This window comes from Centroberyx affinis, unplaced genomic scaffold (assembly GCF_046629955.1).
Source record: "Centroberyx affinis isolate AG114_WGS23_722 - 3 ecotype Tasmania unplaced genomic scaffold, CSIRO-AGI_Caff_v1 ptg002031l_1, whole genome shotgun sequence".
Classification (NCBI taxonomy): Eukaryota; Metazoa; Chordata; class Actinopteri; order Beryciformes; family Berycidae; genus Centroberyx; species Centroberyx affinis.
Window position 1 is genome coordinate 111294 of NW_027280368.1, and position 15748 is coordinate 127041.

Genomic DNA, 15748 nt, shown 5'->3' on the forward strand with positions numbered 1-15748 from the left:
GTGAGGATTGAGACATCAAGGGGAATGTAGCGCGGCGTAAAAATGACGACGGCAGCTCAGCGCCGTATGGCCGACTGAACATGTGGACTCCCATTCAGCTGGCGGCAAATACAGCTGAGGAAAAGCGAGAGAGAGAGAGGGAGAGGGAGAGAGAAATCAGAGAGAATAGCGAGAGAGAGCAGGCGGGAGATAAAAAACATGAAGAGGGGAGATCATCGGGAATCGGCGTGAACGCGACAGGGCAGAGCGAAAGTGGGGAACAAATTTGAAAAGAGTAGAAAAAGAGAGAGAGAGAGCGGCAGGGAGGGAAAGGGTGGGAGGGTGAGAGAATAGATGTAGGGAGAGAGAACGAGCTCTCACAGAGTTTAGTTTAGCCTCACATAGAGAGAGACCACACTCTCCGGATAGAGCGAGATAGAGGGAGAAAGAGACGGAGTTATATGTAGAGAACTGCCTGTAGGCTCTCTGTGCAGCCAGTGCTTGGCACATTGATTACTGCCTTTGCTACAGAGACAGTCCAATGGCACTGTCAGTGCTGGCAGAGAGACACAAGAGCCTGTGAAGGGAAGAAGAAGAGGAAGAAGAAGCAGAGGGAAGAAGGAAGAACAAGAAGAAGAAGGGAAAAGCACCGACAAGAAGTCTAGAGAAGAGCGCAGCGATGTGACGGCAAAAATAACAGCAGAGCAGAGGAGGTGAAGAGAGGAGGACAGGGACGAACGCAAAGCAAAAGAGACAACCTGACAACATCAAGACGTCATCTCCTCATCACAGACACATCAGAAGGACGTCCAGACACAGATGGAGGACGAGAGAGGCGGCGAGAGAAGACAAATGTAGAGAATTACGAGGACTAAGCTGCCAAATTTTAAAAAAAAAGTCTTTACTCAGAGAAACAGTGAGAAGAAAAGAAGACCAGAACCTGACAGACACAAAATATTTATATCTTCACCTCTCCTATTCATGAGAGGAGAGAAACAGGAGAGAGGGGGACAAGAAACGAGCGGGACAGAAAGGAGAGGAGTAAGGCGAGAAAGAGGCGCAGAAAGCTGAGGTGAACGAGCGGAGAGGCGAGAGGAAAAAGAACGGAATCCCACGTAGGAGGACTTGAGAAGGACTGAGCCAGACTAACCCTGGAGTATCTAACCAGCGCTCTGCTCAGCCCAGCGGGGAAGATGTCCAAGTCCTCCTCTCGTCTGGGCCGGCCCGGATCGGCCGGGTCCAAAAACCCCAACCCGAGGAAGGAGCTGCAGGGCAATCGGTCGTGCATGCTGCGGGTTGGGGAGAGGCTGATGAGGGCGGGCAGCGAGGGGAACCTGGTCCAGAGACCCAGCCCAGCCCAGAACCCAAATCAGAAGCAGGCATCCGCAGCTGGATTAGGACACGGACCGAATGGGCAAACGCAACCACTACCCCTGGAAGAAGCCCCTAGCAAACATTCAGGGAATAACTCCACCAAAGGTAAAGTGCCTGTTTCTTGCTCAGTAATGAAGATAAGATAGCCTTAAATAAACTTTCATAACACAACAAGATAACATGAGATTAGATAACACGAGATAACGGGTAACACTTTACAATAAGGGTCAGTAAGTTAATTCTTATTAAGCATTAACTAACCCTTAATTAACAGTTAACTAATGTGTAATTTACTAATGGTGTTCATGTTAACTAAGGTATTAATTTATACATTATTTAATAGTTTATAAAGATGACTATTAAATAATGTATAAATTAATACCTTAGCTACCTTAGTTAACACGAACACCACTAGTAAATTATTACCCGACCCATTAGTTAACTGTTAATTAAGGGTTAGTTAATGCTTATTAAGAATTTATTGTAAAGTGTTACAAGATAAGGTAACATAACAAATAACAAGTAGCTTAGCATAATGTAGCATAGAGTAGCATAGCATAACGCAGCCCAACGTAACGTAGCGCAACACAACATAGCGCAACATAGCGTAGCACGTAATGTAGCGCAGCGTTACGTAGTGCAACGTGACATAGTGCAACATAATGTAGCACATTATAACCTAACGCAACATAATGTAGCGTAACGCAATATAATGTAGCGTAACATAATGCAGCGTAATGTAGTTTAATGTTAAGTAACGTAACATCAGATGAAATTTTAATGATCATCGTAGGGAATTTGACTCATTGTAGCAGCAAATAATAATAGGATGCAGCAAAGAAAAATAGGATATAAGAATAGAGCAAATGTGCGGTAATAAATATAATACAACAGACAAAACCAATGTTTATTATATATATATATATTTTATATATATACATATATATATATATGTAGAAATGTATGATTGAAAAGCATGAAAATATATGAATTATGAGTGTGTGCAAAATAACAGTAAAACAATGAGACAAACAAAAAAGCAATGAAAATATGTATGAAGTTGTATCAAATGACCAGTTGCATCAAATTTTCAAACATTTAATGAAAAGTATTATAGCTGCATGGCCATTTACAGTAAAAAGCATTTTGCCATGTATGCTTCAGTTAAAGTGAGCTTTGGCCAGTTTGAGGTTCAGCATTGTTTTATATATTTTGTTGTTTATATACTTTATATTGAAAACTTACACTGCATGTTAGTCCTATGGAATAGTCACATTTTGATCACGAGTCCTGCTTCCCTGGTGTCTGGATATGGAGAGTTGTCTGTGTTCACAAAAACTGACTGAACTGTCGGGCCAGAGGAACAATGCATATGAAATGTTAAATGGAGTTGTATTCCTTCAGTGTTTTACTCACGGTATGACATGTAATGCATTTAATTAAAGGTGTATTTTGCATACAATTACACCAATTAGGATGACAGCTACATACAAGGTCGGTTTAGTTACTGTCAAGCTCTCCAGGCTCATGTATGAACTGTGACCCATTACAATGTCAGTGTGTCAGTTGGTTAGCACTAAAGATACCACTATCTATTTCACTTCTACCCTTTCTCTTAATCATAGTGTTTATCCGAAGCATCAAAACATGAAATACATTCAAATCATAGTGAGATGATTCATTATTTGGCTTGAATACATGTACTATACAATAGTACATAATCATCAATATCTGTAACTACATTTTTTTTAGTCTGAAAGCATGTACTATTCAATAGCACATAATCACCAATAGCTATAATAATGTAAAACTGTTCCAAAATAGAAAACATGTACTTACCATCATCAATCATTATTATATTATATCGTAGTAGCCATGCAAAAACATACTAAACATACAACCCTCTACATCTGTAACATACTAAATGTATACATTCTGTCTACTTCTCTTTCTCTAGCATGATTCATCATTTCCAAGGTCATTTGCTCTTTTAAAATAAGCAAAATGTGTGAGATATAGCAGCCCACGCTCTACCTTGTTATTCTTAAGAAATAATCCTGTTTTGTATGATGCAGCTAATCTAACTTCTTACAGACACGTGCTTCGGTGAGTCAAGGGGCCGAAGGCAATGTTTGTGTATGTGTGTTCTGTGTGCGCGCACATACAATATTACTGTACAGCCCGAGGACATTCCTTTGGTTTGCGTTCTTTCTGTAAAATGACCCTAAAAATGATCATAACCCTAACACTAACCCTACTGATGAAAATGTCTTCAGCCACTCTTGGAGACTGATGGATGTTCTAAAAAGCCAGCTTTATTGGCAGAGAAAAAACAAGATTTCAACAGGATTATGCACAACATGGTCTCACGGCAGTTTGTGAAATAGTCACGAAAAATGTAATCTATTGATTCGTGTACATGGACACGATTTTGCCTTTTTTTTTGTGAAATGAACACGACCTAAAAAAACGTTCCTCCACCACGACCTGAATTACGTTCCTCCACCACGAATTTGAAAACGTAAGTTTTGGCAAATAAAACAACTTGTGTTACGGTTATGGTTAGGCAACTAAAACAACTTGGTTAAGGTTAGAGAAATGGTTTGGTCATGGTTAAATAAGCAAAACGTTCTTTAAAAATTTTAATGTGGCTTACGGTTGAAATGTGCTTTGAACACGCTGGGAATCGAACCCCGGTCGTCGGCATCGAAGGCAAACGTACCAATTGAAATACATTAGTTTGAAAGTCATGCTGACTGTCACGAAAAAAATGGAAGAAATTGTGTCCATGTACACGAATCAATAGATTAAATTTCGTGACTATTTCACGAACTGCCGTGATACCGGGTTGTTACGTGACAAAGAGTCAATGGATCTTAATTACCTGGCAAAATGACAACCTCAGTGGACCAATTAGCCTAATCACAAAACAAGTCACATGCCAAAGGTCTAGAAGTCTAGAAGTTCACAATGAAGCTTTAAACCTACTACATATAGGAACTCCTAAAACATTTATTGCACGTTTAGCGTATTTGAAGGGACAATAAGTGAGGTTTTTGCTGCCCCATAGCACGCAATGACCATAATACATCTGTTGGGGTTGACAGGGCTGTTGATCTCTACGAATGACTCAATGATTACTTGGCCAGCTGTTGAGACTTCTGGCCTTCAAAGCGCACTTTCCTCTGTTTTGCATTATAAACGAATTGAAATTTCAAGACACGCCCACTCTTCCTCTTTCTACCTTCTTCTAGCTCATGCCCCTTGGTTGTGAGGTAGTGACTGTCCTGTTTGAGGAAACTATTGCCTAATTGGAAATGGCTGCTGTGGGTGCCACTCTGAGAAAACTTATCCTCACACCCCATCTCTCTCTCTCTCTCTCCACACACACACACACATTTCTGTATGTACAGTATTCAATCAGATTTCCCCCGGTCAGTGGTTGCAAGTTTTTCTGTCCTGTCATACATTCCTGAGCCGGGAGTTAGAGTCCAGCAGTATTGTCCCGGCTAGTCCCTGTGGATTACAGCCTGGTGCTGATTAGTAACATTCCCTCTCGTATCATCACATTCCCCCCCTTTGACTAAAGTGGAGTTAATCTCTCTCTGTGCTCGCCACTTCAAAAGCTACAGGGAAAAGGGAGGGAGAGAGATATAGAGAGATAGAGCGAGAGAGAGGTATGGCGTGATTGCCAGTAAATCGTAACAGATAGATACATGTGATGTTGCCAACTTGGCATGTGTATACGAGCGGGCTTAGCGGGACGAAAAAGAAAAGTGACCAGCTTTCATGACGGAGATAGCCACATTTGTCCCAGCATTGTCAAGAACGCAATATTCCATAAACATCATAAAATACTGAAATTGTACATCTCACATTGTACTCAGCCATCTCTTAAATCATGCCATGTGACAAAACGTGACACTCGTAGACTCTTTCCATCTTAAATTTGGATTCATCACCTCCTGTGTGGAGACCATACCCCTTCAGTGACCATACTGACACCAGAATTTAATTTGGGCAATTAGCGAGAATCTACGGTGTCCCGATTAGCGGGGATTGGACGCTCTTCTCTGTCGCAGCCCCGCTTTTGCGAATTTAGACTAATAAGACGATGGATTTTCGCATCAAAATCTTGCCTAGTGACACGTTCACATCCTTACAACAATAGCCTAAGGGAGGGAGGGTTAAATACATCCACACACTCCCAGTACAACCAGTCCTCTGGCTGTCGGTTGTGGTGCGGCTCCGCACGAGGCAAGGGTTTAAGAGGCATTGCTCAGGGGCATTTCCACAGAAGTTGTTGTCGAGGTACGGGAGAGCGCTCCTCCTTCACTGTCATCGTCCAGATTTCCCCCGACGGATTGGAGTCGGCGGTGCGTTTCTCTAACCTCGCGGCTACTGTCGGATAAGCTGTTGTGATAAAGGTATGACCGTAGACTTTGTGCTTATTTGTTCTGTAATTGCTTCGGGCAAAAGGTCTGACTCGGACTTGTCTCGGCCACTGCTGGATGTTGACTTGACTCTGTCTTGCCAATCTAAATCATTTGAAATTCTGAAGATATATTTTTTGCTCCAACTGTAATAACATGCTGTCCGTGTTAGACTGGATCCACCAATTGAATGCTGAGCATCGTTTGAGAACTCTTCATAGGTGGGAAGCAATCATTTTGCCTCTGAGCTCACTGGCCAGCGACATTCCTGTACAGCGAGTCAGAACCTCATTTAGATACGCAATGTGTTTGTCAATTTCCAGTGTGACTGATTTTGATTACACCAACCAGAAAGAGCAATTGTGAGAAATTTGTTTGTACTTGCGAGTAGACTTGTAGAAACCTGTGTATGTCATGGTCCTCAAACCTCTGTACACTGATTAGTCAAAATCCTATACATTAGTTGGATGATTACAGGTACAGTGCAGAGCAATGTTGTCCTGCCAGTAGTTCTAAATCTTTGTTCATCCTTAAGAAACTCTTTAATCGTTATTTTTTTACAATTGGAAAGAAATAAACAGTTTATTGCCTGTTGTGGTCTCGATTTGTTCTGGTCTGGGTCTTGACTTGGTCTCGACCGCCTTTGGATCTGGCGTTGACTCGAACTCATCCGGACCCGGGGCCAGATTCACCAATGTGTTCTTAAGATAGATCTTAAGAAATTACATAAGAGGGAATTGTAGGAAGTTCTTGAGAAGGCTCTTAAGTGCAATTCCTCAATATTTATTTAGTAACAGTTTAATTTCTTACAAATTTCTTTAATTTTCCTACTTAAGGACTTCTGAAAATAGGGCCTGAATTAATTCTGGTTAATAAACTTTAGGCTTACTGCCATTGAGGCTAGGAGACAAGGCTAGGAGGCTAGGAGACAAGGCTAGGAGGCTAGGAGACAAGGCTAGGAGGCAACCCAAAGTGCTTCCATCTACAAAACAATTGGGGAAAAACCTATTTAGAGCAACTAGAGCAAAGATTTAAACATTGGTTGCTGTTGGTAACTGTAAAATTTGCTAGATTATTTTCAATAAACATGAGACAGAGGCCTACCTGGCCCTACACCAAATAAAGCTTTACAATAAATGTTCATCTTAATGTTAGGTGTAGGGGAACCTATGAAGACTTTGAACTATAACCTACTTGTCTGTGTTTAAATATATGATATTAGAGGCTTACCTTTTCACTGTAGGAGTTTTAAGACAGGTGAAGGGCCGTCTTAAAGTTAAGAAAAAAATCAACAAATTTGACAACTTTCATTTCAAGAATACCATTTATTCCTAAGTTTTTTCATAGGAAGAAACATAAGAAGAAAGTTAAGAAAATATATAAGAACTGTTTTTGAGAATAGCATTTTTCCCTATTTTTTTTTCTTAAGACTAAAGTTAAGAAAAAAAATGGCACTTGAGAAGATTTTTTTTCTGAAGAGGGTTTTGTGAATCCGGCCCCTGGTCTTAGACTTGACTTGGACTCGACTGAGGCTGTGATCACATGGGACTTTTTTTTCAGTTATTTCTTCAGTCAGTCTCCTCCAAACTATGCGGCTGCCGTTGTGTTTCGGGGCAGTGCCCTGGGCTCCAAGCTGAACAAGTCTCAACTTTAGCGGCTCCGTGCATTACCTCAGCATCACACAGAGAAAACAGCAGCGCCTGGAGGGGAGAGAGCAGCCTCTCCCAGTTTCCCAGTGAGTAGCGTTAACTTCAGCTACATCCTCAGTTTCAGAATGGACTCCTCATCCTCTTCTTCAAGAACAAGCAGAGCAATCACTAACTTTCTCTTTTCCATTTTTATTTTCAGCAACATTATCCCCTTTGTTACTTCAGGTTAGTTAGCTAATGCTAATGCTAGCTCTTGCGCTCTCTGCTACTAGCAACTTTCACCGCTGTGCTTTGTGTTAAAGTAAAAATACTTTGTTACTATACTACTTAAATTACTTTACTTAAGTAAGATTTTCAAGTATCTGTACTTTACCCAAGTTTTTCTTTCACTTCAGACTTTTTACTTTTATTCACTACATTTCAAAAGAAAAATCTATACTTCCTACTCTACTTTCTAGAAACACTCTCGGGAAATCATCAACTGATTTTTTTCTTTTTTTTCGAGAACCAGTTTAGTACATCAGAAATGACTTTTTTAGACAACTACTTTTACTTTTATACTAGTAAGTAAATTTAAGACCATGTACTTTTGTACTTTGATTTGAGTAAAGAATTTGAAGTGGTACTATATTTTTAGATGAGTATTTGCACTTTTACTTGAGTAAGGAATTTGTGTACTTCTACCACCTCTGTTTGAGTGGCTGAACTTTTGGTTAATGGATTATTTTATGGACTCTCTACCCTCTACCTGCTTTCCCCCACCGTGTTATGGCACAAATTTCAGATGTACTTTTTCTCAGAGGTGTGAAGCGGAACACACGACTTGCACGCTCATGTGCTTTTTGGCAGGAAATAAACGCAAACATGGAGGTCATCGTGAACCCGATAAACCCGACAGCGTTTGAATGCACAATTTATCCACATGTAATTGACCGATTTGCCAAGTCCTCCATAGAGTTAAAGGCAGTTTTCAGTATCTTAAAACACTCTGGCTGGAGACTGGACACTGTAAAACGTGATTTCTTCAACTGAAGATTTTTAGTATTTTCTGTGATGTATTAATTCGATGATGGGAAACGTTCGATCGGTGGTTCCCTGGGGAATGCGTCACATTTGGCTAACATGTTGCTCAGAGAGACTTCCCTCCGGCTGATCACTGATCAGCCCAAAGCAGTGAGCTTCAGATGCAGGGAACTGGGGCTGCAGTAATATGTTGTATCTATAGGCATGGCTGGGGAGGGTAACTTTCAAGATGATTGGTTACAGATTACACAGTGTATAATAAAGGATCTGAACCACTGGATTACTCCAACCTCAAGTGACATAATCTGACTGTGCTAATCTGATAACCCTTTATCTTTTATTCTTCATTAGGATCCCCTTTAATCTACAACGATAACTAAGCAACTAAGCCCTTTTCAAGATGTGAAAAAGGTTTTATGTTCTTAATAAATGCCTTTTTTGATTTTTAATGTTTTTCAGTAACCCAATAATTAATCACCTATGATTCCAATCTGAAATCTAAGTACTGTGATTTTTTAGTAACTGTATAGAATTACAGTTGTCAATGTCCCATCACCAGATTCCTGTAATCCTGTCTATCAAGCTGTAGCTGGTAGTAGAAGAACAAAGAGAAAATCAATTTTACAATTTCCAACAGGCAAACTTTTAAGTTATTTTGTGAAAAATTTGATTTACGATTGATACCATGAACCCTTTTAACATCTTACAATTCACTGTTTAATCTGGTCCAACAGGGATCATGCAGTCCTCTGGATAAAGAACTGAAAACTCTCCCTGAAGGTTTAAGATATTTCATTTTAAGAACAACTGCAGGCAACATGGACCCCAACCGAGGAAATGGTTGTGGAATTATGTGTCTGTGTGTGTGTGTGTGTGTGTGTGTGTGTGTGTGTGTGTGTGTGCGCGCGCACTTGTGTGCTGTTTAACAAGCAGAAATGACATTTCCCATGTCTGTCTTGTCTCTGCCCAGCTGCTGCTGCCAGGCTATGTATCTCTGTCAACACACACACACACACACACACACACACACACACACACATATACACACAGCCACTAGGCTATAACCGGCTATAACTCCATTTGCACAATGAGCACCACCAGTAGCAGTGTGGGGCTTCTCGGTAACATCTCAACCATAATCCTCTCCTCGTCCTCCTTCTCTCGCCTCGTCTCCGTCTTTCCTCCCCTCTCTCCTCCTTTCCCTCCTCTTCTCCTCCTCCGCTTTCATCTCTTCTCTCCTGCCCCCACCCCCCCCACCCGCAATTACCCTGAAACTATACTATTTTAAATGCTCTCTCCTCCACTTTTTATACCCCCATAGCAATATATATATATATCACCCACCAACTACTGTGTGTGTGTGTGTGTGTGTGCGTGTAAAATCATCTCAATGGTTAAGGCACATTTTACTTTGATATTTATTTCCTTTCTGATCGCAGAGGAACTGGCAGTCAGATGCAATAACAGTCTTCATGTCAAACAGTTCGAGGTGTTCTGAAAATCAGGATGATGATAGATCCAACATCATGTCAGTCTTGTCTGTTATAATTTAGTGTCATGGGTTGGGAGGATGTGGTAATCTCAGTTAGATGAATGACAAAGTATGTTCCCATTATTTATTTGACTATGAAGAAATCTTTTTAGCAATGTTTTTCTTGCAGTGGTAAAGAAGAATAGTAGCCCAGTCAGAATAAAAATGCCTCATATAACCACCTCAATCAGAATAAACTGGCCCATTCCATTTGAGAGGGCTGGTGTATAACCCTTTCATAATCCGGTCAATGGATAAAATTTCATCATGTAAACACTCATTCCGATGACTTCCTTTTGTTGGCATAGGCTGCACTTGTTATTAAAGGAATAGTTCACCCAGAAATGAAAATTCAGTCATTATCTACGCCCATGCCAGTAGAAAATCGGGTAAAGTTTGTTAGTCCATACAACAGTCCCGGAGCTTGCCAACATATCAAAATATGTCACGTTCACCCCGTGTGCCCAGTCATTGTGGGGTTAGAATCTGTAGGCTATTTTGCGCATGTCAGAAACTTTTATTGTGATTACATACAGCAGTGATTCTCAACCTTTTTCATATCAAGGACCCTAATTTAGTCCACATTAGGGCCCACGGACCCCCATTTGATGAGATTTTGTCTCTTGGATCCAAATCGGATCCAACGTGGGGTCCGGGGACCACCAGGGGTCCTTGAGGGGGTTCCAGGGGGGTCCCCAGCAAACTGATGAATTGTTAAACTTCAGCATTATTTCATTTACAAGAAGTGAACACAATTAGAGAATGTAGGAGAATGACTGTTTTGATCATAGTTTCTCTGTTATCTCTCTACCTACAGTACAGATAGTCATGGAATTCTGGACAAAATCATATCTAGCAATAAAAATATTCTCAGATTTGGGTCTGAGAGACAATCATCAAATGGGGGTCTGTGGCTCTAATGTGGACTAAATTAGGGGTCCTTGATATGAAAAAGGTTGAGAATCACTGCTCTAAAGAACAGGTCCCCATTGACTTCAGTTGTTTTGGAGAAGGCTGCTACCGAGTTGTGCTGACAACCTCCCTGTGTGTTATATGGAGTAACAAGTTTCACCTGTGTTTCATTTTGGCATGAGGGTGAGTAGATGATGACAGCATTTTCATTTTTGGGTGAACTACTCCTTTAAGATTTCCAAAAAATCTTGCGCAGACCAAAGCGTCCAATCAGGATTTCCCCTCTTTAATTGCTGGGATGGGAACAAATCTGATGGCCTTAGTGAATCAAGTCCTCGGTGTATTATGGGTTGCTCTCTGAAAGATCTGGGTTCTCCATCCCAACAGCATTGTGAAAAATTGTTTCTTCCCCCCCCCCCATGTCGTGGCATAACCGCTCTGTCCTTTTCAACTCGTCTGTCTTTCTCTCTCCTCACTTTTCCTCCGCCGCTCTCTCTCTCTCTCTCTCTCTCTCTCTCTCTCTCTCTCCGACCTCGGTGATTAGTTCTGACAGCGGCGGCGCGGTTTTCAATCCCGGACGTCCCCTCCCGTCCCCTCCCGTCCCCTCCCGCCTGTCCGGTCCTATCCCCCGACCCCCCGCAGCTTCTTCCGCATCCCTACGCTTTTCCGTTTCTATATTCTTTTCCTCTGTTCATCCTTTCCTTTTTTTTTTCGTACGCCTCGCTGAGCACCCCGAGAGCCCTGGGAAACAGCTGCTTCGGGCTCGCGGAACCAGATCTCTCACCAGAGTGTATTTTTTTTTGATAATGGCCCGCTACGCGTTTAGCGCTTCGCAAATATGAATATGAATCATGACTTAATTTCCGGAGCTTATTTTTGGGATCGCGGGGTCGCTGTGGAGGCAGCTATTCCGGTTCGTAGAATCCTTTGGTAGGAGAAACGCAGGGGGGGGGGGGGGGGTTTGTTTTTAAAGGAATAGTTCACCCAAAAATGAAAATTCTGTCATCATCTACTCCCCCTCATGCCAAAATGAAACACAGGTGAAATTTGTTAGTCCATATAACACACAGAGAGGCTGCCAGCACAACTTGGTAGCAGCCTTCTCCAAAACAACTGAAGTCAATGGGGATCTCTGTTGATTTTTCGATGCAAATAAACGTTAAATGAATGTGTCATTGGATTCATACAAGGGTCACTAAAAAAAATGAAATGTACAAGTGTGGAGTCTGACAGAGGATTCAAGTTTGGCCCATGTTTGTCTCAGAGGGAAAAGCATTTATAGATGCATGAGAGTACTGAGGGACACACACACACACAGTGATGTTCTTTCTCTTTCTCACTTTCTATCTCCTAAACTCATGCTCTCTCACTCTTTCCCATTTACTATTTCCCATATACACATAGAAACAGATCTCAGCTCTTAGTGCAGTATATATGAGGATGAGCAAATGGCACAACCAAGTCAATGGAAATACATGAAATTAGGTTCATCAACAACATCAACATTTATTTGCTTAAGACAGAGATTATTTCAGACTAAATTGACCTGATGCATTTGACATTATTCATTTATTTATTTTAAGACATAAGGAGTCAGAGTCGGGTTCTTTTAAGGACTATACAGCATTTTCTGTAATTATGTTGAGTGGTAACATGTTAGTCATGTTACTTTTCAACAGAGTATCAAATTACTATATCAATTTCAAGAACAATATTGCACTTTCCAAACTAAAAAAAAAAAAAAAACTCCTTCTATGAGATTGAAGTTGTATTATCCAATATATTACATTGGATCCAATAGGACCCTAATTAGATTTTGTCATAATTATAGAGCAAGCATGCACTGAGCCAGCTTAGGTACAAATTAGTAGATACTGTATGTTGACTTTCTCTAGGTGGAAGTATTACCACTAATTTGCTGAGAAATGGTAGAAAAGTTGACTTTCTCTTTGATTTTATAGAGCCAAATGATGACAAGGATATTGTTATTAACTGTAAATAGTGCGCAGGTACAAAAAAAAAATAAAAAATCTCTCCACTGCAAATACGTCAAATCTCCTTAGAAACCTGCATCATAACAGCAAACTCATGGCGACAGACTCCCAAACTGGACTTAACATGACAAGCAGCAAGCAGACTGTAGTTATAAGATATAGAGAAAAAAATACTAAAGTATGCAAATATATGTGGATAAACGTAAAACTCATTGATTCTTGCATCTGTCTGCCTGATTTGATTTCCCTGATCATTCACGCCGAAGTGCAAAGACAGATGTAAAGAAAGAGTAATACAAATAGTGTCATAAATTACCGCTATTACTAATAAGTAGCGTAATATTCATATTGAAATATGTAACGAGTAATGAGTAACACTTTCCTTTTTTAGTTTTTTGGGTTAAATGACAAGCCCAACATGATTGCAACATTTGGGGTTAATATGTGATTTTATGCAAATGAAGAAGATCAGTTACAGTAAAGAAGCAGCATCACCCGGGTGCCATGGCCTACTTTCTTATTTCAAGGTCATTTTTGTCCCATAGCATTCTTTTTTTTTTTTTTTTTTTTTTTTTGTCTGTTTCTTGGCTCTGTCAGGTCATTGTGAACATATCTTGGTGGACGGATTTACATAAAAACAAACCAGCATGACAAACACAATCCGTCCTCATGTTGGAGGGATATAAAAAGGGGAAACAAAAATGCAGAGGGTTTTCCAGGACACTGTGCTTTTCTGGAGGCAGGGATCTTATCCACTCAGTGTAATCCTGTGGACACAAAAGCATTTGCCTGCAAAGGATTAGCAGACCTGGAGACCTGAGAGTCTCCTGTGTCCCTTATGTTTTAGCTATGCTACTTCGAACCCAACGAACGCCACCAACACTAGATTCTACACACAAATAGGCAAAAAAAAAAAAATCCTCCATTCTCTCCAATCCAACATCTTCAATCTAATTCTATCAATCTTCTGTTCTGTGCATCCCTGGTCAGTGCTTGAGGGCATCTCAGGGGGGTCCCCAGCAAATTGGTGAATCGTTAAACTTCATTATTTCATTTACAAGAACAATTACAGAATGTGAAAAATGGCTATTTTGATCATAGTTTCTCTGTTATCTCTCTACCTACAATACAGATAGTCATGGAGTTCTGGACAAAATCATATCTCACAATAAAAATATTCTCAGATTTGGGTCCGAGAGACAAAATCTCATCAAATGGGGGTCCGTGGCCCTAATGTGGACTACCTTAAGGGTCCTTGATATGAAAGAGGTTGAGAACCACTGACCTACCACATAGCTGTAGCCACTTAGCTAGCTAGCTCACTAGAGCAGGATTTCCCAAACCTCTCCTGGAGTACCCCTTGTCCTGCATGTTTTAGATCTCTCCCTGCTCCAACACAGTTGATTCAAGTGATGAACTCTTTATGAACCCCTGAAGCTGCTTGTTAACAAGCTGATCATTTAAATCAGCTGTGTTGGAGCAGGGAGAGATCTAACACATGCAGGACAAGGGGTACTCCAGGAGAGGATTGGGAAACGCTGCACTATAGTGAAGCATAATTTTTAAGGTTACATTTTCGAGACATATGACAATGGATTATATTTGGGCTAAATGAAATGAACAGAATGATAAAATACCAAAATAGGCCGACATAAACACATAAAACGGAGAATTTACGATGCTTGGTCCCGAAGTACATGGACAAATTTTAAAGAGTCACTAAACCCCAAACCTACATCTGTGTAAAGCCTGACATCTAATGGTAAAAAGCATTGTAACAACGCATTATGTAATAACACCGCATTATGTAATAACACGACAAAATGTAATAAATTTTCACTTCATTATGTAATAACACCTGCATTTTGTAATAATCTGCCACATTTTGTAATACACAGCTTGAACGCACTATGTAATAAATTTCCTCGCATTTTGTAATAAATTATTACATATTGCGGTGGTTATTACAAAATGCGGGAGTTGCACTTTTTTATGATGAAAATGTAATAATACTGTTCATTATGTAATAACCAACCAAAATGGATGTCTTCATCTGTACACGTTATATTTTTAACAATTAAGCTTAATTAAACTTCCCAAATATTAAATTAGACCGCCATTATAGTTGACTCTGATCTTAGTCTAAATAGCATAAAATATGCTATTTGCATAAAATAAACATTGTTGTTATAATGTTATAACGATTTTTTATGAATGAAGACATCCATTTTGGTTGGTTATTACATATTGCACCATATTATTACATTTTCATCAAAAAAAAAGTGCAACTCCCATACTCCCAACTCCACGGCAATATGTAATAATTTATTACAAAATGCGGGGAAATTAATTACATATTGCGTTCAGGCTGTGTATTACAAAATGCGGCCGATTATTACAAAATGCGGGTGTTATTACATAATGAAGTGAAAATTCATTACATTTTGTCGAGTTATTACATAATGCGTTGTTACAAGCATGCTAGTGAAATTGCCGTCTACTATTGGCTGATCTTTGGTGCCAGGTGATGTCACCACCTGCTGTACTCTATAGAAGGTGACATCATCTTTACGCCATGTTCACATCATGTCGGATTTACAGTAAATACGAGCTGCCATGTCAGCCTCCTTTACTACGAGTTGCAAAAGTGCATCAACACACACACAGACAACGTGGCAGCAAATCCATAGATGTCAGGAAATGATCAGTTATATTGACACTAATGCAATCAAGAAGTCCATTTACGGCTGATTTAAAATTCATATTAAATACATATGATTTTGAATGCGGGCGATATGACGTGAACTTAGCATTAGAACAGCAAATGTCAGAGCTTTCATGAACTGCCTTTAG

At 40.2% G+C, this 15748-nt stretch overlaps 1 protein-coding gene across 1 annotated transcript in view; it reads left to right on the forward strand.

Annotated features, from left to right (window-relative positions):
* Positions 1 to 1172: 1172 nt before the first annotated feature.
* Positions 1173 to 15748, forward strand: part of LOC139654067 (sickle tail protein homolog) — a gene marked incomplete at its 3' end in the record, with an annotated part of 53097 nt that continues 38521 nt past the window's right edge. The window contains exon 1 of the mRNA XM_071531090.1: positions 1173 to 1458. Coding sequence (XP_071387191.1) covers positions 1173 to 1458 — 286 coding nt within the window. The remainder of the gene's footprint in view (positions 1459 to 15748) is intronic.